The following is a 27,387-nucleotide window of genomic DNA, read 5'->3' as shown; positions in this document are numbered from 1 at the left end:
CTGAAAAATCAATTATTACTGATTCATTTGTCTCTTTCTGAGAGGAGCTTCAGATACATCAAGATGGAGTTAAAATGTAGGAGGATTCTTCCATCAAGATCAGCATTAATGTGATGCAAGCTTCGAATGAAGCAATGAGGAAAAAGTTGGGGTATTCCCTATCACAGTGCAGCTATATTTCATCAGTTGTATAAAGCAAATAGTGGATATATAAGAAGCCCAAATAACAAGACTGAAAATCCAGACAGTTGCCCTCAATAGGGCACAGATGTGTGGAAATCACACACCACACATTCTTACACTCAAAAAGAGTAATTTAGAGGTAGTTATGGCCAAAAAGCTTCTGTTGATCTGCCTGAGATAGCAGCACTTTAGCAACCATGTTCAGCTAAAACATGTTTTAGTAGCCCCAAGGCTGCTCTAATCTGTGGAATGGCTCAGGTGCTTCCTAACAGCCTGAGAACATAGTTGAGTCTAATGTTCAGCATGAACCAAAAACTACGTTGTGAGTCCTTAAATCTTCTAAAAGTAGCCCAAGTTTCAGCTGCTGATTATTTTCACAACAGTTTCAATTGTTTTCTGATTTTTTTCCAGTACCTTTTGTACAAATCCAGATTAAAGAAGTCCTTCAGACAGACCTCACAATGTGGGGGGGGGTTATTTGCTCATTTTTAACTAAATGATCTACTATTTGATGATTGAGTATAGAAGAAATAACCAAAGCATAACAGCATTCCAAAGTGTATACTCTTTCCCACAGTATTATTAATTATTAGCCTGTAATATGCTTTGGAGGGACCAAAAGAGCATGGTCCTATTTTAGGGACCCTACTATAAACATGCAGAAAAAGACTGTTCCTGCTTTAATATGCTTCTGATTGAACTAGAAAAGAAGGGGATGGGGAAGAGAGACGCCGAGAAGCATTGTAAGCTACTTAATGCCACAGTGAAATTCAGTGACAAAACAGAAAATGAACGTAGTTTTCCTGAACCCCAGTCCAGCGCCCTGCTTATTGCACTACTCTGCCTCTCCACCCAACGGAGGACATTGCGTTTGGATACCTTACTTTGGTGTTCAGTCACAGAGAAAGTCTGAATGCAATACCGCCTCACGAGTCTAAAATAAGATCTATAGAGTAACACTGAGCATTCACTGAAATAATGGGTACAGAAAGGCATAAACTCACATCAGGCTTATTTAATTCAAAGATTAAAGACAGTTTTGTAGTGAATACCATTCCTTCTCTTAACATCTTATATATTTACCAGCTTGGATATATATTACATTAATAAAAAGATGATTTGATTTTAATCTGCTGACTTAATTTGTACAATGAGGGGGAAGTATTTCCATAACGAATTATCTCTCTTAGTGCATCTCTATTCTAACAGAACTTGAAAAAAGGTGTCAGTAGCTGACTTGAAAAAGAGTAAAATACAACATCTCATCTGATAATTTGATTATAAACAAATCCCTTTGAACTATTATTGCTAATGCAAACTAGTTGGCTTAATAACCAGTGCAAAATACTACATTTTTGTAGTTGTAAACAGTAAAATGCCATTGGTAACTTTATCTGCAGGCAAGCCAATGAATCTTCCTTGCTGACTTGAAATAGAAAGTGAACTTTGCAGTTTCCCCAGTGAGGGTGAAGTTTGTGCATTTAAAATGGATGCATGTAAAATAATAGTCCGAGAGGAAACTCTAATGAAGTCAAATAAGTAATTATTTATAAATATAAAATCTGTGGGTGTTCTGTGGCTTATCAGCTGCTCAGAAGACTTGCAGGACAAGATTCAAATCTGAGGTTCAAGTTCCCAACTTATCTGAGATACCAGACACAGCATGCAAAGTGCCTGGCAAAGGGGGCCTTGCAGAATTTGCAGTCATCTCTGGCTGATTCCGTATCCAACAGGATGAGCTCTGGATGAACACACTGACAGCTGTCCTCACCTGGAAGCTTATGTTTCCATACCAGCACTATCAGATTTTAGCTAGGTATCATCAGGAAAAATTTCTGAAGTGCTTGCAAGGGCACGTTTGTATGCTTGAAGAATGGATGCCCTATTCTGATTAGATGCTGGAAAGTAATTATAAGCAGTACTGAAATTCATATCTCAGTGGAGGATGCAAAGGATGCTCCTTAGCCGGGATTTTAGTAAGACTCTCCAGAGTGACATTTATTACTTCAACAATAAATGCTTAAAGGATCAGTCATTAAATATAGAAGCATGTCTAACACTACCAAAGCAAATTCCAGAATCTGTACACTTTAAAATGTTGTAACTGCTCATTAACTAGCTACTTCCCTCTGATTCTTATTTTGTTATTAAAAATATCATTAAGATATTCAGTTTATACAATAACATTATCTATATGTAAATATGAAAAAGCCATAACTTTAACATACAGATAAATGTAGTGTGGTATCTATGTATTAAAGTTCACAAAAACTCAAAACAAATACGTAAGTCCAGTGATGCATGAAGTTCTGTGAATAAAATGGTAAGCAATTACATAAAAATAATATGATGGCTTTTCCAGTTATCATGCACAATGCAGCTTTTAATAGGACCATTTAAAATGCTGATAGTAACAGCTAATGATGTTTTTCATGAGTTCACATGATTTTAAAAGATCAACTCATAATTAAGCACCCCAGATAATTTTATTCCTTGGAAGAAGTAACAATGTGTTCTAATGTGCTTTTCCCTTCAAGTGTATATATCAACTTACAGCTTGTCTGGAGACAAAGTACAACACAAAAATACAGTAACTTACATGTCTAGATCTTCCACCTTAAAATCTTTATGTCTCTGACAATTTTTTTACCAAACAGTAAGACTTCCTGAAATTAAAAATTCTTTTAAATCTATTTGTTCACTGACTCTAAAAATAAACAACACTTTGGTGATGCTGAGAAACCATAGAAAGGACATTTATTGCCAAGGTTGAGTACACTACTTATCTAAGCACTCAAGGTTTTACTATGCAATTATCTTTTGGGAATAAAATGTGAGTTTCAAAGCTCACTTTCCCTCTCACAAAAGCCTGGATAGCCAAAATAGTTACGAAAACTGGCTGGGAGTACTGAGCAGTGTACTGGGTAGTACTGTAAAAAAATATCAAATATTATCAGATAGTAATGTTAGCATTTAATATAAATAAAATAAGAGAATGCTAAAGACTCAAAGAGCTTACAATCTCATCTACACAGCCACAGCAACAAAGAAGGGCAGAGGAATGACATTAAAACATAAAGACTGTATCAGCTGTATAAGGTAGTTCAAAAGGTAGTTCAATTTGGCCAGTCATTGCAGTCTATCTACCACTCATGGTATTTTTAGCAAGTTGGTGGTTTTGTTTTTTGGGGTTTTTTTTGACAGTATATGAAAAACAATCTTGAAGAGACCAACATCCTTTTCATTACTACTTGAACTTTTTTCCAAGGGTTGTTTATTTTCTAGCATAAGTACCATGTCTACCTCTCTAACAGGAGAGACATGCAAGGTCTCTTTACAGTTGGGATCTCCACACTCCGTGCTTTGCATGTGTCAAATGATGTCTCTACTAGATGTCCACCTCACTAGGACTCTCTTCAGGAAACTTCCCTCATTAATAATTTTGGGTGAGAGTGTAAAATGCTGCTGTTCGACACTGCTTGAGACACATTGGTTTGATTCTGTTCCAGTGGGGCACTGCTTAAATCCAAGACTCTTATCACAAAATGACTTAGGTTTTCACTTAGGATTTGATCTTGATTACAGGCATGAATAATAATGGGAATTTTGAAAGATTATTATTAATAGGGATTTACAGATTTTTTTGCATTAATTTTGAAGTTCAGTGATGCAAATATACCCTGAAACATGTTCTGAGCATAACCTGACAGATTTCCTACTTTGGGCTTTCAACTTCTACCATCGAAACATTCATAGGATTCACATGTGATTTTGGACACATCAAGAGCATCAGTTTAATTCCAAACACTGCAATATACAAAGAAGTTCAATCAACTTGTCATAAACAGTTTTTCAAAGTATATACTAAGCTAAGTGTTCCTGTTTCTTGCTGTTTCTCTGATGACTCATGACAGACAGAAATAGAGGAAAAGTTCTGAAATGATATCTCAATATTTTATGGGAATTACCGGTCTTTAGCACTCACGTTATCATGTCTTCTGGTTCTTTGTTAAGCATCTGTATGTTGGTTAGCATCATGCAGCGACCCACTTCCTTGTCAAGGTGTCTGAGGATGTTGTCGACGGCTTTTCTTACTTGAGAATAGTATAATGACATACCTGCAATAATATGCACTTTTGTATAATTTGGGACATTTATAGATATATGTATTATGAAAAAGAAAGCTGTTCAATCATGCTGTGTTGCATGAATTAAGAAAAATGTTTCCCTCATGAGATATCATATTCCACTAGTAATGATATCCTGATTCAGAGAAAAATATGCTGCCCTCTCCAAAAAGAATGCTATTGTGTGTAAAAACAGCCCAAGTGATAGATACGTATTTTTTCTGGAGAAAAAAATGTAAGATACCTAGTCAAACTATGTCCCTACATAGTCAAATGAAGTCACACAGTTTGTCAAGTTATACAATGTATTTTGTGACTTTTCATGACAGAAGTAAAAGCTCTGAACCAGCAGCAAGTAAAAACTACAGGCAAAGAAACAAAAGGAATATGAATGAGCTGTCCTAAAACTTTGTTGGTATGGAAATTAATGGCATGACACTTTCAGTGAAAAACAATATTAGACATGCAGCTTTACAGCAGCTGATGAACACGGAATACTTTAAAAATACAACTTGAATTAACTTTTTTCTATATCCATCAAAGGCTAAAAATTTAATTTTCTTAATTAAGTTTTATATATTAACATTGAACAATGTATTTTTAATCACCTATTATCTATTCATTTCTTTTCCTATTTGACTTATAGACTCTATAAAGAGAATGTAAACTTAGAATTTCAAAATGACATCAGTTTTCATATATGCTATGATCAACATTTCAATGGCAGAGTAGAAGGCAAAAGAAAATATAGGAATTACCTAGCTTAATCGTACATGTTATACATAGAAACCAGAATATTGTATCATAAAATAGTGAAGAAATTGCTAATAGATTACAAGAATTCAATAGTGCAAACATTTATTATCAAATGCACGAGAAGTAACCAAAATGAACTGAATTAGTGATAGTACTCTAAATACCATGTTGTATATTTCAACAGCAGTGGGTCTTACACTGCTTGTTTTCTTGATATTACTGCTATGATCTAGCAACAGTACAACACAGGTCTGATACTGGTGTAGAAACAGGTAGACTTTGTTTAATTGATGTAACTTTCGGGACTTAAAGAAATGCTAAGATGAGTACCCAGCCTTTCTGTTTTGCCAGCAAGAACTTCAGGGCCTGACACAGAAGCTCTTCTACCCCACAGGATTCTCCCTCTACACTGACTACAAAGATCAGTGTAGTCATTGATCTGAAGCCCAAGGTAATGGTGCTTTTAAGTCAGGGACTTCAGCTTTATTGTATATTTAAAAGTGCCTGCCATTTTGAAAGTTTCACTTAGTGTGAGATACTGCAATTAAAATGAGGATATCAAAGGAATCTTTGCACAAGCACTGTTTTTAATAAGATGACTAGCCATGAATAAACACAGCTACTCAGCACTGAAAGAAGCTAATTCTTAACTAACTGTAATTAACCCCCACCCCAGAACATAGGGTTGCTACCACTTGTAGAGCATGACTGAGGACTCTTCCTGAAATAATTTTAAAAAGCTGCATTTGTCAAACTAAACCATACATTCCATTAGAATGCACAATAAAACAGATGTTTAAAGAAATCAATTGAATACTTAACAATAGTAAATTATTCTGCTCAGGTGCTGAAGACTTTTTCACATTCGTTCTCATCCAAGTTTCTATATTGCCCATTCTCTTACTGACCTATCATTTTAGCTTCCTCCTCTGTAAGAGTTTTGCTCAAATATGTCTTCTTCACTCTGAGAGTGTTTCCAGAGGGAAGGACAGCTCCAGTCACTGGCATTGGAGGTTCACCATCTTTCTGCTGCAAGCTATCAGCAATTACCAAGAAAGCTCTCAGACCAATATTCATTCTCTGTAAAGTTCAGAAGATGAATGAGTATCATAATCATATAATCATGTTCTACTAATATTCTTTAATCACTCTGAAATTTTAAGTATGTACTTGCCAGCGTTTTTTTCTGTATCTTCGCTACATTAACTGACTAGTCTGATACATTTTACAAAAAATGCCTATGAAATAAATAGTGCTCTCCCCTCTCAAAACTTTATTTCTAAGTATTTCCATTTATACATTATCTTTTTATCTTCAGGATAAAACATGGATATGACCTGGAGTTTAGTAATGCCTCTTAACTGGACCTTCAGTTAACCACCATTGTCCTACATTGTCCATTATGAAAAAAGTTCAGTAACTGTCTCAAAAGGCCCCAGGGTTACCACACTGAGTGAAAGTCTGGAATGGTGCTCAGCACTGAAACTGCAATGTGAAAATATCAGGAAGATGAGGCTAAGTGACCTGAATGCCTTCTGGGAATTCACCAGAGGAAAACTTGCAGGCTTTGCAATGTAACAATTAGAAGACCAGAATGTTTTCTACTTCCAAGGAATGTATTCCAAAACGTCAGAGGCTGTCCCACTGACAGTTTCCCACAGCTGCATTATACATATACATAGATTATGGGTATTTTCTTTAGAATGCTAAAGTCTATGTACATCAAAGAGTAGCCCTATTTCATTGTTTTCAGACTTCCATTGCTGTTGAGACCCAGTAATAATTCAGATGTTGATTCATCAAAAAGCCAAGGACTATGTCTATTCCCTATGAGCTCAGCTTCATGCAATGCTAATACACAAATGTCCTTAGCAGAACCCTCCTCTGTCAATCCTGCAGGTGACTGACCCAGAGCGTGGTGGGGACTGCCTGCTCATGAACGCTGTTTTGTTTTTCTTTGCTGAAGAAAGATGAAAGCTGTGCTCAAAGTAAAGCTTGCCTTTCACTTCTGCTGCTTTTGACAGCAAAAAGTTTAATCTGCTTTTCCAAAATTTTTTTTTGTATCAAACATAATTTTTGTAAAGTAAATAATTCTATTTTAAACAACTTAGTGAATAGATATGATTGTTTAATACTGCAAGATTAATATGGACATATTTTATAAGATGATTACAAATGTTTATTTTTCATGTGATTATTCTTATTTTCAAATGAAAATGTTTTCAAAATTATAAGCAAATATTTCCAAGATAATTTTTCATTATTTTACTAGTTGTTTTTAATTTTTTTTTTCTGATTCCTATGTTTTTCTCTAGGGAAAGTACTAGGAAGCTGACTCACGACATTAATGCTAGTGAAGATTTACCAGTCAGAGTGGTAAAACTTCTATTAGAGTTTTTTCTTCTTTGTTATCTTCAATTCTTCTTGCATCATGTACTCTTTTTCAGTAAAATTGTTTTGAAAAACACTGAAACTGTTACAGAAAATTTATTTTTACATTAAAATAGTTTAAAGCATTCCATATAACAACAGCAGAGGGATAAGGGAATACTGTGACCAATAGTATTATTTATCTTTTTATTTTTGTTTATACATCTGCACAACTTCACGTTTGATAATCTTCAGTCAGGAAACATGAGCTATGCATAAACAATGTGATGTTTCACAGATCAAAGTCCACAGATGTATTTTACCAATAAATCAAGTTCAAGGTTTGGCCTGAAAACTGGACAAAGGTGAAAGCATGCTTAGAATGTAGCACAAGACCACATATATTAACTCAAAAAAATGGAGATGCACATCATACCTCAGGGTTGAGACTGAAAGCCTTTGCTGGTTTTCCAACGCAAAGGAAATCAAAGATAATTTCTTTCATTGCAAAATCCAAACGTTCCTGAAATAGTAAAAATATTAAAATTATTAAGCTGCTCTCTGCTCCTTACTTTCTTTAAGGCAACAGAATGTTGAAAACCAGTTTAATCAGGTTTTATTTAAAAGGATGGAAAAACAGATCTTCAGAAGTATGCAGAACATATTATCAGATGTAAGCGTTCAACACTGCTGTATGTTGACAAATTCAAAGATTTATAGCATTTAAATAGAAAATGATCCATTTTGGAAATAAAGCTTTCAATTATTTCATTTAAACTCTGGTAATTATGGTACTAACATAGTATTTTACATAAAAGAAACTTGTTCACAGATGGCACAGCTCAGGGAAGATTTTCAGCATCTGTTTAATTCATTCCTATTCAGAGACTTTAAGTATGTGCTTCAGTGCTTTGCTCAATGGGAATGTTTTCTGAGTTTAAGTAATAAAAGAGATGAAACTTCCAGCACTGAAGGTTAGTTTATTATAGCAATTCTCATTTGAACTGATGAGAACAAAATGTGTCCACTACATGCTGAACTTGGTTTTCCTCTGACTTACTGCTTTAAAAGCAGTGCAACTCCTTGTATTATAGCAGGAATGATTCAGTATCAGGAAAAAATATGGCTTACTATTTTGAACTTTACTGACAGTCAGAGCCTGCCAACAAATGCATTTTCTGACTTGCTAGCAACTCCAAAAACTGTCAAAAAAATACCTTTGAGCTGAAGTGAAAACATTTTTATGCATTTCCAGTGGAATGAAGTTAATCAAAACCTATTGTTCGAAAGAAGCCTGCCCCAGCTCAAGCTATAATTCTGTCATTGTCTAGATGAAAGATACTGACAGTGGGGTTGCAAAAAAATTCAAACAATAGAAGTTTACTTATTTGTTAATTTGTTATTGGAAAAACAAGTTATACATTAATTGGAAAGATATATGCATGGTTCTCCCATACCTGTGCAATAAACTGTATTATCTTCACAAAGATGTTTAGAGGCATATCTCTTGGCACAACACCACGGGACCCTTTTGGGAAAAGCGTTGTGACAATAGTAATAAGTCGACTGTAAATGAAGGAAAAAATGCATTAGACATTTCCGAACCTTGCAGACCTTCACTTACCATGAAACCTAAGTTGGAAATCCTACTCCATTTAGAAAGGCTAGAATGCATTTCCTTTGAAATGAAAATGTAATGAGATATCTTGCTCTGATCCTTTGCTACCATGTAATTATCTTATTTCACTGCTACATTAGAAGTAACAATAAACCAGTCAACGACGTGTCACTTCAAAAATACTTCGAACTTCAACCAGGCAAGGAGTGATTTTTAGTTCTTCCAAAAGCAGAAACACTTTATACAGTAACTTTAACAGGTGGGAGAATAACTAACAGTGCCACAAAGGGAATATTCTGTTGTGTACAGTTGAGGTTTTTATTTCACAACAGGAACAGGTTCAATTCATAGGAATTCAGGAGAACTATAAAACTTCTTTACTGGCAACATCCACTCTACAAGGCTTATTGTTACAAATACAAGTATTACCTCTGGGTAGCTGTGTTGCTTTCACATTTAATTCTGATCATGTAAACCCACAGTAGTCTGTACAGAGATTCCAGTGCAACTCGAGCCATTTTTGGGTCCTTATTCTAGAGAAATATACGACAATATATAAGAATATATAAGAATAAACTTCAGGCACAAATTGAAAAGGAAGTTCTGCACTTAATGGATGTCAAGATTCAGAGTTTTCATAATGACACTACAAAAAGATACAGCTTCACATCTGCCCGGTATCCCATTCCTGTAGTTGCAGAATGCTGGTGATGCCTCTGACCTACCTCTCCTGCTATTACTTAAATTGTTGAAAACCCCAAGTATCAAGTTAGTTAAATTAGATACATGTTACAATCTAAAATCTCTATTTGAAAACCACCTCAATTTGACTCTGAAAAGAAAACCTCATCTTCAGGCGAGTTTGTCAATTCAAAAGCTGTCACCCTATGGTGGAGAGCTGGTATGAAAAACACAGCAGATAAATAAATGTACCGCACATATTCAAAAGTGAAAATGACAAAAATCTGTGGATGCTTAGGCTGGCCTAATTAACATGGCATCTGGGATCAACTGGACGGAATGAGATTATTTGTCTGGATTGTTGTTTATTTTTAGAAACTTTTGAACTAGTACAAGATTGTCTTTGGGTCTCTGGTCATCTGCAGTGTTCTGTTTCTGTGGCAGTTTTACGGGCTTTCCGAGTAGGTGCAAGTGTATGCAGTCCCATCAGACTGTCTCCTGTGTGTTGGGCCACCTGCTGGGTTAAACTCTGACGGAGTCCAGTACACTTTGACCTGAGGTAAGACTTGCCTGGCCTTGCAAATCTTCATGGCAAAGAGCTGATTTTTTGTCTGCAGACAAATGTGGACTCATTGATCAAAGAAACTGCAAACAATGCCATCAATAATTCTTCAGTGTGCATTGGTCTAGGTCCTATAAAATGGAAGGAAGACGATCTCCTGATAATATGGGATATGGCTCCAACTTCCAATGTGACCTCTGTCACAAGCTTAGGAATAGGAATACTGTCCCCAGGTTGCAATTTCCATTTAACTCTTTGGCAACATATTTTATACAATAAAGCTCTATATGGAACAGAAAATTGAAATTCCTTTTTTTTTATTATAGCAGCATACAATGATTGTAGCAAGATTAGAATAAGTAGTAAAAGGAATGCCAAAGTTTATGTGGCCTATTAATCTTTCCAGGATTTTAAAATTGTAACGTTTGTTACAATCAATTTGTTTAATAACGTGTTAACTTTCAATCCATTTTTCATGAGGTATCATCATGTCAGTCCTTGCAAATTTCAGTCCTAAGAGTCTGATTTCTTCAACAGGTGACAGAGAATGTTTATCAAAGCTTATTCTTACCCCAAAGCTTTCAAGAAAACAGCAGACATTGTGGCTAACTGAGTTAAGGTAACGAGAGCTTGTGTGGCAGAGGAAGAAGTCATCCCTATAAGCAAAAGTTCAAATATTCCAGCGATGAGGTAGTTCAGCTGTGAGGGCAGTTGAGAAGAGATGGAGGAGAAAAAGGCTGAGACCGGTATCATTGGAGCTTTCTGAAAACAGCAGACCAGTTTTCTATCAGAAACAGCAAGCTTCATAGCAGAAGCAGGATTAAGAGGAAGATGATAAAACGCCTGAGAAACATCCAGGAAAATCATGGGCATGTCCACAGGCAAGATCTGTGCAAGTGCATGGTGGCTGGGTGCCAGTACTTTGGAAAGCACACAGCATGTCTCCCTTTGGAAAGCTGAAGGAAGCCCACCACCAGCTGAGACTCTACTATTTTGAGGATTTTGGTCAAGAAAAACCCAGCCAAAATCCCATTAGGACAAGGAACACTTAGCCTAGTATACCTGACATCTTCTTCACCTTCCCCACAGGAGGTATTGGTGCTCAGTGTGGTTCCTTTCCTACTGCTGGCAGTGGCCTAATCACTGTTGGTGCTGAATAATTTGTCAAAATTGACGTGGGCCTTTTGAACAGGGGAGTAGGTGGCAACAGAGCTCTGCCAGGATCTGCTCTGCTTCTTGATTGATAAGTGCTGCTGGCTTTTATCTGTTGTTGTTGATCTTCTAGAATTTTCTTTTTCAAGCCTCCATCTCTTATTCTGTAATTGGTGGAGGAGCAACCAGACTGCCAAGAGTCTTTAATTCCTCCATTTCTGTTTTCCAATAATATGGCGTTAGGTCTAGCCCATTTAGGTCAATAGGATATTACGTTGGTATCCATGAGTTAATTCCTGAGACATTTTTTGACCCATTCTTTGTAAACTAAGTTCTGCACCCTTGGCTCAAATTGTACTGGAGCTTTCTTCTTGTCCCATGTGGTTTGGAGACAAGGAACTGTTGCTCTCACTGGAAAATTTTGCCTCTAAATGAAACACAGTGCTTTGACTCTCTCCTCTATAGAATTCCTGTCTTGAACAGTTTCTTGTAAATAAAGTTTATTTAACAATAAATGTTGCATTTCAAAACCAGGATACTTTTTATCTTTTACACCACTTTCAACAGGATAGTATGAAATGCCCTTTGGCCAGAATTTGACTGGGGTCAAGTATTTCCATATCCTGGCAGGAGTCCCGTTTATTAATTCAAGAGAAAAGTTTGCTTCTGTAAGATCAGAGATTTGTCAGTTTATACTAAATTAGAAATTAGAATAGAAGACTTCTAGCTTTCCTAGTGTATGCTTGACTTTAATGGTTTTGGGAAGGAGACTGCTTTATGGAATGTGGAGGCTCTTGAAAAACCTGATCCAAATGGTTTTGGGAAGGACATTGTGCTCTGTGGAATGTGGAGGCTCTTGAAAAATCTGATTCATTACATGGTTCATGGGAGCCCCCGCAACATCATGGAGTTCCATACACTGTCCTGTTGTGCACAACTCTTTCTAACAGAATGATTTCTCCCTCTTGTTGATCTAGCTCTTCTTCCAGCTGTGTGAGTTTGGTTTGGGCTTTGGGGTGGCACTCTGATTGGTGAAGTGACTGCTTCAGCGGTTAGGGCATCTCTTCCTCTGTACTGAGAGGGAGTGGCCAACCACATTCTTAATTTAGCCATGTATTCAGCTACCTTACCTTCTCCCCAAACTAAAGGTTGAAGTGCCACCACATTAATCTATGAGCCCTATGAATGGAAGTATACATCAATGAATTACAGGTGTCAAGGTGAATTCAAATTTGATATTCAATTGCTAAGGGAGAAGCAACTTTCGTTATATTTTCTCTAATGGTTTCAAATAATTTGTCAGGATCTCCCTAATTTTCGGAAAAGTTTACATTCCCAGCTGGCTCCTTAGTGATCTTACAGCTGTAGCTGCCTTTTCTAACACTTGTATAACCTCAGAAAACCTCATAAAATTAGTTGCCATAACATGTTTATTTTCTGAATCTCTTTGTAAATAAGGTCCTAATACATTTTCAGCAAAATTAATTAATTCAGGTACAGGTGGAAACAAATCTTCAGACAGACTGTGAACATTTTGAAAAGGTATTCTAAAAGCAGGATTCATATAAAGAGAATCAATATAAATTGTTTCATTAAGTCAGAGGAAAAGGAGAGCAAGAGAGCAATAGCAATAAAGAATGCAATGTATACTTTGTTGACAAGCTTGGGAATTCAGCTTCTGGAGAACAGAGATCCCCTCCACAGTTTGCCTCTGAGCTGAGAAAGAGGTTGCATGTCCTATCTGTGCTGTCTGCAGAAGCCTCCTAACCACTGGATCATCAAGCAGCAGTTCAGAGGCCCTTCATTCGAGGTAACCACTTTACTGTGCTTCTTACACTGGCCTTTTCTGGTAGGCACAGGACCATCCTTTCATATGGAACTGGTTTAAGTGCAGAATGGGATATGAGTTATTGCACAAGAAAAAGAAACATGGAGGAGTGGTAATGATAACTAGCATATGTCTATTGAACAGTATGTTCTGGTCAGGAACCACAGCAGATTGCAGTGGACTGTTAGTATTAAATTTCAAAGATGTAACAAATGGTAAAAGAATAAAAATAGATACGTGGAGGAAGCAAAATACTTAGGGCTTTTTAAATTAAACTTAACAGAGTGAAACAGGCAATGGAATCAGTGTCCTGCAACTAGTTTCATTCTGATAAAGTAATAACAAGTGCATTGTTTGAGAATGCCATTGTGAAAAAAAGCAAGTTAATATTGGGTCAGTTTTAGCATGTTACTCAAGCTAGTAACTTTCATCAATAATCTTGCCTATTTCACAGCTGTTTGACTCAGGCTTGGTTTGAATTTGAGAAACAGTAGAAATTCAAACAGGCCACACAAATACTTTTTTGTTATTCAAAAAAATCTGCACAGCTAAAGAATTAGTACTGTCGGGAATAAAATTATGTATGGAATCAGATAACAGCAATAATCCAGCACATTTACCTAAAATGGATTTGCAACAGATCAACAGTGTACACTAATGTTTTGATACAATATTAAACCCAGAGTATACTAACCTTGAGACTGGATATGAATTTGCAATAGATCAATAGTGCATACTGAAGTTTTAATACAACATTAAAACCAGAAGATACTAACCTTGAGATTGGATAGGCAGTTGTTGAGGAAAATATGCCATCTGTTCAAAAAGAACTGCTTCTGACTGACACAAAGCAGGCAGGTCACCAAAGGGTACAAAGCCTAAATAGGAAATGGATGTTGATACCATATTAATTGCATGTCTACACAACTCAAAACTTAACAGAGCTACTGTAAACTTAACGCTTTAACTCCTCTGTTTTGTGCAATACATGTTAGCTAACATAAACACATTGTTAAGTAGTACCATCTAAAAGGAACCTTTCTCTAAAGCTGTTACAGATATGTTTTATGGATGAACTAAAGCCAACCAAATGGTCTACTTATAGCAGTATAATGAATCCAAAGATGGGACACAATTTTACAGGCTCACAGGGCTAAGTTCTGTCAGTTAACTGAGAAATGATAGCATGGAAACAACTACACCTTATTATAACAACAATAGGACCCACAGAGATTGCTGGAACTTGTGAAAGCTTAGATGTCTACTACTCAAAACCTTCAGGCACAATATTTACTGAGAGACGTATCAAGCATGCTAAAGAATTGTCTTAAAACACAGGCAATGCCTGGATCTGCTGGTAGTTACATCTTGCAAAGTGAAAAATAAAAAGAAGCAAGGCAGAACATAGAAGTTCAGATACAGAAACCTGGTCTCTTCGTCAGCACTTACTTTGACATGCACCTTGTAAATGTAACACTAAAAAAAGGAAGCTAAAAATCACCTATTAATTTTGAAACTAACTTTGCTATTTCAGCAAGACTCCTCTGTTTCAGTCATCATGTTAATATACCCAATCAGGAATTTAAAAGTTATTAGTCAAAAATAAGGTAACTTCATCTTAAAGACCGGCTGTTCTCAAAGTTAACCCTAAAATTCTAACTTCAGTCGCAGCTCAAAGTATGAATACACTGTGAACCCCGATTTCTGTTCCTGTAATTTATAACATAAATTGTCTATAGCTAGGTTAGACCTAGTTACTTGATCAAATGTCAAATGTATATTAATTTTTATTTTTATAATCTTCATACACAAAATAGTTATGGGGGAGGATAACTGAAGTCTTCTCATGGAAGACTTTCTTGCCATATTAACATTATGACTACAATAGTAGAGTACTTGACAGGATGACAGAGTTTAGTAACATCCCATGAGTTACAACCCATCCCTAAGGAAGAACCCTAGGAGGGGAGATACAAATCATCTCCCAAATTTCCTCATTCTCTCTGTTCACTACCAAGAGAATCTCTACAACTAGCTCAAGCAAGATACTTTTAGATAGAAAATGAGGCAAGATGAATGCCCCAATTCTGCTGTACAGTGAGCGCACCAATTCACAAAATGCTGATTTTGGTAAGGAAGGTCCTCTTCAGACCATAAAGAGTGTGCTTTCTTCCTGGAAGCCTGGAAATATGCACTGCAGCTATTTCTGCCAGCTGTTTGCCTTTCCCCTCCTCCTCCTTCTCGCAATGTTTGCATTTCTAATCACACCCTCACAAGAATTTATTCTATTTTGTCACTTTTAACTATGTAGCCTCCGGTGTGGTATGTGTAGACAAGCAATCAAATGCAAAGCCTCAGCTGTGCAATCCCTCCCCAAGCACATAGTTATTGACTTTGGCACCAGTTTGAGGAAGTTCTATTTAGTGTAAAAACTGTACAGCAAAGCTCTTACTCTGCTGCACTTTCAACAATGTTTCATTAACTCAGTAGAGTGGAACGGAGCCACACAAACACAAGCAGAGCAAAATCAGAAATCCATCCCAAGACTCCCACTAATTCAAACCGGATCAGGACTGCGTCCCAGGGCATGCTCTGACTCCCCCTGGGACTGGTGTAACTACAGCAGAGCGCTCAAGCACAGTCCTGCAGTCCTCCCAGCAGATTCACTAGCGCTAGTGACCAGCATTTGCTAAGAGCACTGGGAACAGGGAAGTCTTTTTGACTTTCCCATAGAATGAAGGAGGACAAATGACAACTTTCTTTACTTAAAAGGTCCAAGACTTCAAAACGGATTAGCTAATGCTGCATTGCTGACGTGCGCTGACCCATTTGGAGAGACAGACTGCTTAAGGCGGCCAGCATCAAACTGACTCAGATCCTCATTTAATTCAGATCAACTCATGTTTCTAAAAATACACTGCAGTGCCACTGTTCATCTCACAAGAAAAAAAATGAATAGGGAGCTGCACAGTAGCCAAGTTACAGATTTAAAAGGGCATGTGTTATACATTTTTTTGTTCCTACAATGTATTATTTAAGCTCCGTGACAGCACTGTTCACACATGCCTCATTTGTTCTTGCTTGACAAGAAGTGAACTCTATTCTTTCCCCTCTCCTCCTAATGTTTACACATATCAAGTATGAGAAAACCTCACCATTTGATAATCACAGAACCAGACGCTGAAAACATGTTTGATTCAGACTGATTTATATCATAATCTCAATAAAATAAATACAGTTATTTTCTGCAATCACAGTAACCTTCCCTGCAAATAGAAATGTATTGGTTATAAAGCCAACACAGGAAAGAGTTTTGCAATTTCCCAAGAGTCTTGCTCAGAGATATTTCTGAGCAAGAATTTTAGCCTTTGCTTCTTAGGGTTACTCACCAATGAGTGCTTCTTTCGTGAGGAAAGTTCAAGTGTTGTATCATACAGGCTTTCAACAAAGTTCCTCAGACAAGGGACATTCACTTCATTTTTAACAGCCTGAAAGAAATTTTCACGTTAATAAAACACTATCTCACAAGCTGTTTTATCTAGTTTAAAGCAATTATGCGAACAACCTGAAAAATAAACTCACAGCAGCTACGGGGACAAGAATTTCAACAAACAGTCCTGCCAGTGCATGCTTGATATCTTTGTCTTTAACTTCAAGGAAATAATGTGCACATTCCTAAAACAAAACAAAACAAAACAAGAAACATAAATTACATGTCAGCTGGAAAAAAGCCCTCTAAATGTTTGCTGAATGCACATCAAGTGTCAGTGACTATTTTTATCTTGCAAATTCCACAGAAAACATTTGTCCATTAACTTCTAAATCTGCATTTTGCAGCAAGCACAATGCAGGACACAAGTCAAGATCAAGGATCTGTTACTTTAGCCATGATAATCCACAAACTCTCCACTGATTCCAGCTGTCTTCAGTGGTGCTTTGGGGATGGAAATGGAGTTGGACTCAGGGGCTGACCTCATGCCTTCCCTGTGTACACCTTCAGAAGCAGAGGTAATACCCACCACGGACTGTTTTACACAGTGCCCTGAGAAGCCATAAAAGGAGCATACCTCTCTGCTAAGATACTTAAGAGAAGGAACAATGCTACTAAATATTTTGGGATAAATTTCACTGCTAGGATCCATTGCAGATTAAGGGTCAAAACAGGACTGTCCTATGTGAAGGAAGAGACCTGTACTGCCAGCCACCACAATTTCCAGCCTGCAAATGGGGACTGAGAGAGAAAATAAAAATGTACTTTTGTCCTAAACATGCAGGGAACTACTATCCACACAGCTGTGCTGCTCAGGAGGTGATGTAGGGGAGATAAGCAGTCAGCCACTTGTGTGTTTCCGTACAACCTCTCTGAGGATGACAAATCATGCTGCTCCAGTTATTTCTTCCTCTCTGGGTCCAAGGCCAAAACAGGCACTGACTTTACAAGGAAGGACCACATTGACCCTTTTTACTGCAAATGCATGTATGGGAGTTTACACTTTAGACCACATATAATTTTTCCTGGCTCAGTCGGGATGCTACAGCACATGGCTTCAGTCACTCCAGCTGTTTCTGCTACACAGCTGAGGCTCCTATGCAAAGGCAGTAGCCTTCCTGAGCTGCTTGTGCACTCTGTGCTGGAGCTCGCTCCTGAGATTAGGTCACCCTTTGAAAGTGTCTCTCTCTACTAAAGTGGAGATGGTGTGACACAGCTTGTAGCTGAAGCACTGCATGTAGATACTTATATTAACAGGCAAATGACCCTAGGAATTGAACTGTATTTCACCAAAGTGAGCAAAATTAGTTTTCCTACATACACAGTGCATCTTATAATGCACTGTAATATTTATAAGAATTAGTTTTGAGCTGAGATACTGTAGTCAAGGAAGGTAGAGATCATTTGCATCCAAATTTTCAGTTCTACTTTACAGGTGCTTTACCACCAATTTCAAAAGCAGTGAACACTGGATCCCAGCATGCGATACATGCTGTGCCATAAAGTCATTCACTCTTACTAGTCATGTGCCCTGAACACACACTACTTTGTATCTTGCCAGCTCTGGATAACTTACATTAAGTCAACACTTGTGTTTGTATAATGAAGTGTAAGGTAAGAAGCAAAATGAGCTGTTTCTGTGTAGTTAAAATATTTTTTAAATACGATTTAAAACATATTGCAAAACTGAAATAAAATATGTACACCTGTGTATTTGTATTTCAATGTCAAATCCTTACTTGTAGGCATGTGACATTGATTTTTCACTCCATTGACAAGTTGTTCTTTATATGGAGGTTTATATAAAACATGTATTTTACTGGATGAGTGGTTACAAACCATGTAGCCATGAGGGTGATCCCAAGAAAAAAGAGAGGAATAAAAAGGTTAAGCTAAATAAGCTTGCTGATGGGAACAGAAGCCATTGCACAGTACCAGCAAGAATGTGGACTTTTAAAATATTTAAACATAAAATATTTTCTTTGCTTTTATAAAATGATGTCATCTATTATTTTAAAGCGTTCATGTAGCTAAACTATTCTCTGTACTAGTGGCTTTCAAACCAGATGGGTACAGAATGTGTCCTACAGGCAGGGGTGTGAAGGTGTGGTGGAAGGAGGCAACACATCCAGCTTTTGTCTCAATTCTTTGTGTTTTTCACCATCAGAATTTTGTCTCCGCTCTGGCAACTATGTCAATGGTGGAAGATTCACTTTGGACGCAGTAAGCAGCCAGGGAAACATAGCTAGGCAGGGACACAGGGCAAGGAACAGCTGCGGGACAGCAGTGTGGAAGGTCCGGGGGTCTAACAGAACAAAATCTCTTTCTGTTGGAGGATGAGATGCAGGGACTAGGGGTATACAACTGGTGAAAAGTTTGTATGGAATGATACACTCCAGAGTGCTGAGGTTCAGAACAAGCAGAAAGTAGTTGCTCATACATTTATGTGGGAGTGACACATGGAAAATCTCCTGGAGTATTGCAGGAAAGATAGAGGAAAGCCCATTCTAAAAGGTCTGGGAATCACAGTTACATACTTAAGAATTTTACCTGCATAAACTGAAGAGAAGCTTCAAAGTCCTCCACAGGATACATCTTAATTCGAAAGAATTTCATTCCCATTATAAGACTGATAATGCTTTGAATGACATATGGGCTTTGTTCTTTATGCCGTAACTCTTTTAACTCTGCCATAAACTTCTTCTTTACAGCAGGAAATCTATGAATTCACATCAGTTAGTACAAAATACTACACATTAATTTTTGAAAGGTATTGTAAGGTATATAAATGCGGAAAAATGTAAAGATGACTCAACTTTGGTTATAATATACCGTTTCAGTGAGTAAATGAATGGATTTCTTTTTGTTTAGTTTTTTTCCCACTTCTGATAAATTCAGAAAAGAAAGCAAAGCACACAGCCTGATCTTAGTTCCTTTAGATAATCACATCTTTCAAATTATTTTCTTACCATGCCTCTCTTTTACATAAGAAGTAACAATATCATTAGAGTAACCCCCTTACATGTTTTTAAAAAAACAAGGTGAAAGATAGTTTTCTTGCAAGTACATGCAATGTTTTCAAAAGAAAATGCTTAAATGATAACCACGAAAATATTCAGATAGGCTGTTCCTCCCTTCAGATTTTTTTTTTTTCTCACAGCCATCACAGTAACACTTAAGCATTAAATACAAGAACCTGGGATGGAAAAGCCTGTGACAATTTTTGATCTCCCCCACAAATGTATTGCAGTTGTCTTTTGAGACACGCTGTCCATAACAATAACATATAGGAAGATCATCCCACAGGACCTCCTATCCTTTTTGAGACAAAAGGAAAAGAATGTCATTTTCATGGGCAAGTGCAGCATGTAACAACGTTTTTTTATCGCCTCTGACAGAGAACACAGGAGAGTGGAAAGAAACAGGTTGGCAGGAAGAAGCCCATTAGCAGTAGTAACATCTCAGCAAGGCCCTTCAGAATTGAAGAAGAAAAGGAGGTATGGAGATAAGAAAAAATATGGAGAACAGGTATATCTTTGACAATCAACATGAAGCTTTGGATCCAGATGTCACTTCCACTTTTGCCTTTGACCCAGCCAATTTAGAAGCCCAGGTAAGACCTTAGCTGAAGTCTGTGAAAGTTGTGTGATTTTCAGGAACTCAAATGTTTCAGCTACATCAACCTAAATTGACTGGTTTTGTAAAGCCAGACTCACCCTCAGCAACACCAAGAAGTCAGGAGACAGAGATCACTGTGTTGGGGCAGTAAATTTCACTCTCTGCTTAGTTTGTGGTGTAAGCGTATGGTAGGATGTTGTATTGGGTACATGAGTTTCTGAATCTGTCTGCTTCCAGATTCAAAATTTCAGACCTGGTCCACAAAGTGGTTTATGTCATCTGCTCTAAGAAGTGCAGGATGAAGGACTTGGAAGCATTTGCATTAAGTTCTGAACTGAAATAATTGCAGAGAAACTTAAAAATGTTCCTGTGTTGGAGGATAGGCATTTTTTGGTTTGTCTAGCTAGAGAAAAAATACCATACAGAAAAACATTAATTAAAATACCTATCTTCAGCCCTTTGAGCTTTCCACAGATGTCACTGCTGAGATAAGTAAAACAATGCTGCTGTAGTCAAGTTGAATTTACTCAGTATCACTAGACTAGATGCAGAAAGCCTGTGACTCCCGAGTTCTATGCTCTAGAACACCTGGATGAATAGAGGCCAGTAAGCTAAAATTATTTATTCCTACACTGCCTTTTAAGAAAGTGAGAAAATCAGAAAATTCACATGCTAAGTAAGTAGAACTTCTTAGATTATGCGGGAAATATGATATTCAGTTTTGCTTACTTTGCTTGAGCTAGAACACCTATTACTTCTGCATACAAATCCGCAACAATGTGCATATTTCCAGTGTTAGGACCAAGGTACCTAGCAAGAGACAAGAAAGAATTTTTGGCTGAGAAAGCATCCTGCTTAAACCACTGCTATTGAAAAATTAAGAAAGTAAATATTTTCATAGAATTTTTGTATGAAAAAGAGCCTTACCCTTCTTTGTACTTAAAGTGCTTGAAAGCCAAGTTAATAACATCATTTACCAAACTGTCTATTACAGGATGAAGTGGAATCTGAAAACACAAAATAAAACATAACAAGCACATACATATTACATTTCATGCTGTATACCTTAGTGCTAGTATTACTCATCAGTATCTCCCATACAGAAATACGGTATCAGCTGAAACAGCATCTAGGTAACAAAACGGCTGAAATGAGCCAGCCATTTAAATTTTGCTTAGTATTGAAGAGAAACACTTGAGCTCCAAAGACTTGGCAAAGTCAAGTCTGTATGAGCACAGAATATTATGTATAGTAGAGGTGCAAGAAAGACAGCAATGAACACGTGTAGGATGTATCTCTTGTTTTTATGAGATTCTTAAAGATGGAAATAAGAAAGAAGAATCCTAAAATTCAGTTGTATTGGTAATTTCCATCATTTATTAGTTAATGGATAATTTAAGAACTCCATACCTGTTTCAAAACTTCTATTAATACTAAAGAAAAAATAAAATCAATAGCCAGATCTCTTCTCTCCATTAAATAGTCCCTCTGCTGTTCATCACTGCAAAATCAAACCAAGAAACACAGTATTTAGGAGATATATCATAATTTGTATTATATGCCTTCTTCAATTACACTAATACATTTAACAGGGGATTGTGTTCTACTTTTTAAACAGCAGTCCAGCACTTCAGAAAGTAACGCACTAATATGCTCTTAAAATCTGAGATAAATAGACCTAATCTAACTTGTTACTTTCAATTTCTCTCAAATGTTTATATGTCATGCTCCGTTGCCTCCTTCTTTTTTCCAGTTTAAGATCAACACAAAACTTTTTCAAGAAAAAAACCCAAAACAAAAACAAGGAAGCTTTTGGATTCTATATTCTAACAAATGGATTTCATTTCAATTTCCTTGCTGACAGCACCATTTAGACAGTTCTCACACTTTGGAGGTGAACGTAATTAACTATTTTGTGCTATCACATTCATATTTAGACTTCTGACAGATTTTGAAAAATGCCTTAGAAGTACTGATGGAGAAATCATAACCAAACTACATTCTCTTTTTAAAACTGTTTCACTGTTATTTTTTTAACTTTGGCATCAGATGTCAAACATTCAAATGTGCAGGTTGCTGAAGCTGAACCCACAGAACACTGGACTCACTACTCTTTAATTAGGATGTAGGGAAAGGTGCAGTGATATGGGATCATCAGCTTCTCTCTCAAACATTCCATCTTTTGAGGGAGAAACAAGGAGTGGGATAGCACTAAAGATCAAAGTTTTTCAAACTCCAGGTTTGAAACCTTGTGCAGAAGAACCGAGAGGAATAAATCTCTGAGGTGCATAGCCTGCAAAAAACATACAAAAAATATCCATTTGGATCACCTGATTACAGTTTCAAACTGTACTGAAAAGATAACATGAAATACATATTACTTTTTTGTAAAATTAAACGTTAGAGACAACTCTGCTGTCCATTTGAAGAAGTTACCACTGATTTCAGTGAGATTTTTGTTTGCATAAATTCAACACAATTCTTACCAACTTTAAGAACTTTAGTGATTTCAATTGTACATATGTGCTTGTAATAAAACACGCATTTAAGACTTCTGCTCGATCAGCAATGAAATAAATGACACACATTTTGTTTATCTTGGTTTCACATTAACTGGAGAAAGGACTGGTTCTACGTCCTTTCTGTAACTTTGTCAATTGACAGAATGGCCTTCATTCACTGCTAAGCTGACTTTCAACTAGATTTTGAGTGGAGCTCCTGAAGACATCTATTTATGAGCAGGTGGTCCTGCAACAAGTCAAGAGAAAAAGGCACTTAAAGGCAAGGATTAATCTCATCCAGGCCTTCATATTGCCTAATTCTACTGATATAGTTTGGAAGATTCTTATTCAGGTTCATGCCTACCTTGATATATAAACTAGCTCCTACCCTTCATTTCAGCAACTGTTGCCTTCAGTAGTTACTGGATTATAATGTAATACTAATATGAAAAATTGCCTATGCATTTCCAAACACCAGCTCTGCCCGTGCTGATTCTCCTGCTGCTTCACTGAAGTGTAAAGGTAGTACCAAAGTATTCAGAAAAAAATGTAAGTTTGAAGAAAATAATTGTACCTTACTGTCAGATCTCGATATAAAACAAGACCAATCTGTTGCCTTATTACTAAGGAACTACTGATATCATAAGAGACAAATAAATGTGTTTGGGGGACTTTATTTTTGTATGCTTGCTTGTTTCAAGATCTAAGTCAATGTTGCTAAAGCTCTTTGATTCACAAATTATTGGATTGAGGATAGGTGTATGTGAAATTTGTATGACTAAGCAGAAAGCTATATAAAAAATTCAGAGTGTCACAGAACTATTGCCTCCTCACATGGGTAAAGACAACAAACATAGCTTATACAAACCACTATTTAAATGACATTATAGCATTTGAAACAGCAGTAAGGAACTGTCTGAACTATCAGGACCATAATTCTAAAGACACAATTACTCCATCCATCTAGAAGCTGAGATAAGAGTTCCAGGAACAAGCAGAAAAATATTACAACAACTTTCAAGCAACTGTAACCTCACAAAAGCTGACTGGTGAAATCTTAATACATTCTACCTTAGAATCTGTCAATAATGTATGTATGCATGTTCAAAATCATACCTTTTTGATTTAGTGCTTGTTCTTGGTCTGTACTCATGAGATTCATCTTCTATGCCATTCTGTCTTTTATACCAATCAAACAAAGTGCGCAGGATAGAGGGCAGACAATATTCTGAAAGTGAGCTCATTGAGCTTATTACCTATGGGGAAAATACAAGTCAACAAATCAACTGGTATTCAAGTTTCCCCTCCTCCTTAAAAAAAAAAAAAAAAAAAGTACTAATTCAATGGTTACACATGTTCTTTATTTTCATCTCATGTTTGAGACCCATGGTACAAGCAGTAACTTAATATTCTGCACTTCCTATTGCAACATAAGTAGAAATACAATGGGTTGTATGCTGACAGCGTCTTTCCATTGATGATACTAAAAGTGCACTAAAATTGTGTATCGCATCTCACAACGTGCCAGAAAACTATCTAGTTTTTCAAGGGGTTTATTTTAATTTGTTACCACAATTTTGATCTGAGTTTGAGCACATTATAAGGAAAGAAAAAGCGATGAATCAGAGGTACTGTCTTCATGGGTTACATCCAACTGCTGGATGCCGATCCACCCATTCTCAGAATACACTGAGAAACCCTACAAGCTCTGCAATAATCTTAATCAACTGAATATGCAGATGCATCTGTCTTACTATTAGGCTAACAAACATGGTAACTTAGATTTCTCTTTTATGTATAGGAAAATATTTGCAGTTTTCTGGGTCTTTATTCCTTAAATGTTACTGATTTAGCAGCTCTAGTGGCATACTGGAAAGAAAGACTACTGCTCAGTATAAACTGTGTCACCAATTACAGAAATGTTACTGAACATGTAACTAATTAACTGTGACTTAAACTTCCTATTACAGGAAATCATAAACCTGCAAAACATGAAAAGATAAAAGCTGTGGTGAAAAAAACTTCCATTATCTTACAAGAGGATTATATATCTATTGCAACTGAATGTTCACAGCTACAGCATTTGTGTACATTCTAAGAAAACAGAAAATGACTATTTAAAATAGGAATAAACTACTGATCTGAAGATTTGTCACCACCTCAAGATCATGCAGGGCTTGATCCTGTGAAATGCTGAGTAGCAGGAGCGAAGTGCTGAAGTATGTAGTTCATGTCAAGTACACTGATTACGTGATTAACTCTGTCAGGATTATCCACCTGCTTAAATTTAAACCAGCACATTTCAGTGCTTGTGGAACAACAGCAGATTTTAATGTCTCATATAAGACCAAGCTTGTGTGAACTCTGTGACTAAGAGCAAAACTGCAAGACCGAGCACCTTACATGCAATTCCCAAATGTTACTAAAACCTTAAATGAGAACTTTTGTGGATGACAGTTACACCAATAACTCTGATCTCTTTTCGTTTTCCAGCCTCAGAATTTAATTAAGTCACAGTGATGTTGTGACTCTAAAGTTAATGAGACAATTTGGGGATAAAGTATTATTATTGTTCAGGTATTATGGCCTAAAATAAAACATGAAGCATTACAAAGCTATAACAACTTCCCCTGTAAAAGTAAATTTCCATAAAAGTAGTATTTTAGGAAAGCTTTCAATCCAGTGTTTCCCATGTATTTTATTACCTGAAATACAAAACAAGTTGCTGTGGAGTATGGCATTAAGGCACTGCTTGCAGAAGTGACAGGAGGCCTTTCATGAAGAATTACTTCAGCAACCCAGGCTCAATTATACGAAAGCCTTCAAGCGTAAGACTTCAGATAAATACTTAGAAGACATGAATACCTAGTGTCAGTGCAAACTAACCACTACCAAGTCAGAATGCTTAGACATTTCAATGACTTCTCTATTGTTTTCCTACAGTTTTTCTGAAGCTGGTGCAACAATGGTTAATTATGAGAAGCAGTGAGAAAGGGTTTGCTGGGCAAGGCTAGAATAGAATCACAGAATCATAGAATAGTTTGAGATGGAAGGGACCTTTAAGGGTCATCCAGTCCAACCCCCCTGCAGTGAGCAGGGACATCTTCAACTAGGTCAGGTTGCTCAGAGCCCCGTCCAACCTGACCTTGAATGTTTCCAGGGATGGGGCACCTACCACTTCTCTGGGCAACCTGTTCCAGTGTTTCACCGGCCTGAATGTAAAAAAAATTTTCTTCCTTATATCCAGTCTGAACCTACCTTTTTTAGTTTAAAACCATTACCCTTGTCCTGACACTACAGGCCCTACTAAAATAGATCTAATTATCTTTTAAGAGATCACAATATTTAACTGCAAGTCAAAAGTTGTTTCAATCAGGTCTGCCTGCACATTTACTAACATAGTCATCAATATTCTTCTCTAAATCCCAGCTACTCAATTTCACTCACCACAAAAAGTCAAAGTGATTCCTGTTAAATGTCCTCAAGCCATACTTTCTCTGCTGAATTTACAGTGTATGTCTTTAGTGGTGATAAAAGGTCAGTATAGGTTTTTTAAAAATCTTTCTGTCATTGCACTTTTAAGACAGGAAGGAAGGGTGGACTGGGCAAAGACCTGGCTCCCAGGGAACAGGAAGGGAGGGAAGTCTAGCCAGTGTGTTGGTTACTCAACCCTTTCATTTACTGGAAGTAAGTCCAGGAGTGAGATGAATTCTAGCTCTGTGCTGCTCCTGAAAGGGAGTGCACAGATGTACAAATATGTCCTTGTTGGACAAACGATCATGTTCTCCTATCATAAATGAACTACCTACTGTATAGCTTAAGGGTAAGAAAACTGCACAAGTAGGGAGCTGTTTAAAACTTGTGTTCACAGAGCATTAAATATACTTTATGTAAAGGCTTAATATTTATTTTGGACTAATATATAAGAGTAAATTTAATGAAATTCTGCTCAGATAGTTTGCTACAGTTATACACTTTCATAAAGTCTTGCTATATTGTCAAAAGTCAAAATGCAAATATAAGAAATGTTTTTACTGACAGCAGATAGATGCTGATTACTTTTTGTATTTCACATATGAATTTCTATGTGCTTTAACAGCAAACATATTCAAAACTGCATTCAATTTCCAACAGTATCATTAATTTCTTGGGTCTGCATTTTTTTCCTATACCATATATTTCATATGTATGCTAAATGTGCATTTTATTGCTGTTTTAATAATGCAGAATTGCAGTATTCATTTTTGCATAGGGTTGGTTTATTTTTTTTATTCTATTATTTGCACAGTGTCTGCATATTCCGTATTCAAATTGTTCTTGTGTAGACTGCAAATAATGGACATTAGGGGTGAGATTTTACACTTTCTATCAACGCTACTGAAAGCAGAATTTGATAAATGTTGTCTATCTGTAGCCATGCAATAATGTCCTCCCTTTATTCAATGCTTTTTCCACTTAACGCATGTCTATAACAAAGCCCCATAATTACAAACAATACAGA

General features: G+C 36.7%; 1 protein-coding gene across 6 annotated transcripts in view; it reads right to left on the bottom strand.

The window, feature by feature from the left end:
- The window catches only part of FRY (FRY microtubule binding protein), a 217,527-nt gene that overhangs the window by 91,187 nt on the left and 98,953 nt on the right, over positions 1–27,387 (bottom strand). For all 6 annotated transcript variants that reach the window (XM_080377495.1, XM_080377492.1, XM_080377493.1 and 3 more), the window contains exons 4-16: positions 24,003–24,142; positions 21,796–21,886; positions 21,313–21,392; positions 21,115–21,195; positions 19,318–19,486; positions 16,860–16,952; positions 16,667–16,765; positions 14,054–14,155; positions 9,484–9,587; positions 8,894–9,002; positions 7,873–7,959; positions 5,975–6,146; positions 4,169–4,301 (exon numbers count right to left, since the gene is read on the bottom strand). In XM_080377495.1, coding sequence (XP_080233621.1) covers positions 4,169–4,301; positions 5,975–6,146; positions 7,873–7,959; positions 8,894–9,002; positions 9,484–9,587; positions 14,054–14,155; positions 16,667–16,765; positions 16,860–16,952; positions 19,318–19,486; positions 21,115–21,195; positions 21,313–21,392; positions 21,796–21,886; positions 24,003–24,142 — 1,460 coding nt within the window. The remainder of the gene's footprint in view (positions 1–4,168; positions 4,302–5,974; positions 6,147–7,872; positions 7,960–8,893; positions 9,003–9,483; positions 9,588–14,053; positions 14,156–16,666; positions 16,766–16,859; positions 16,953–19,317; positions 19,487–21,114; positions 21,196–21,312; positions 21,393–21,795; positions 21,887–24,002; positions 24,143–27,387) is intronic.

The sequence above is a fragment of the Falco punctatus genome, assembly GCF_963210335.1.
Source record: "Falco punctatus genome assembly, chromosome: 2".
Taxonomy (NCBI): domain Eukaryota; kingdom Metazoa; phylum Chordata; class Aves; order Falconiformes; family Falconidae; genus Falco; species Falco punctatus.
The sequence above is the reverse complement of the archived record's forward strand: the minus strand, read 5'-3'. Positions and strand labels throughout refer to the sequence as shown.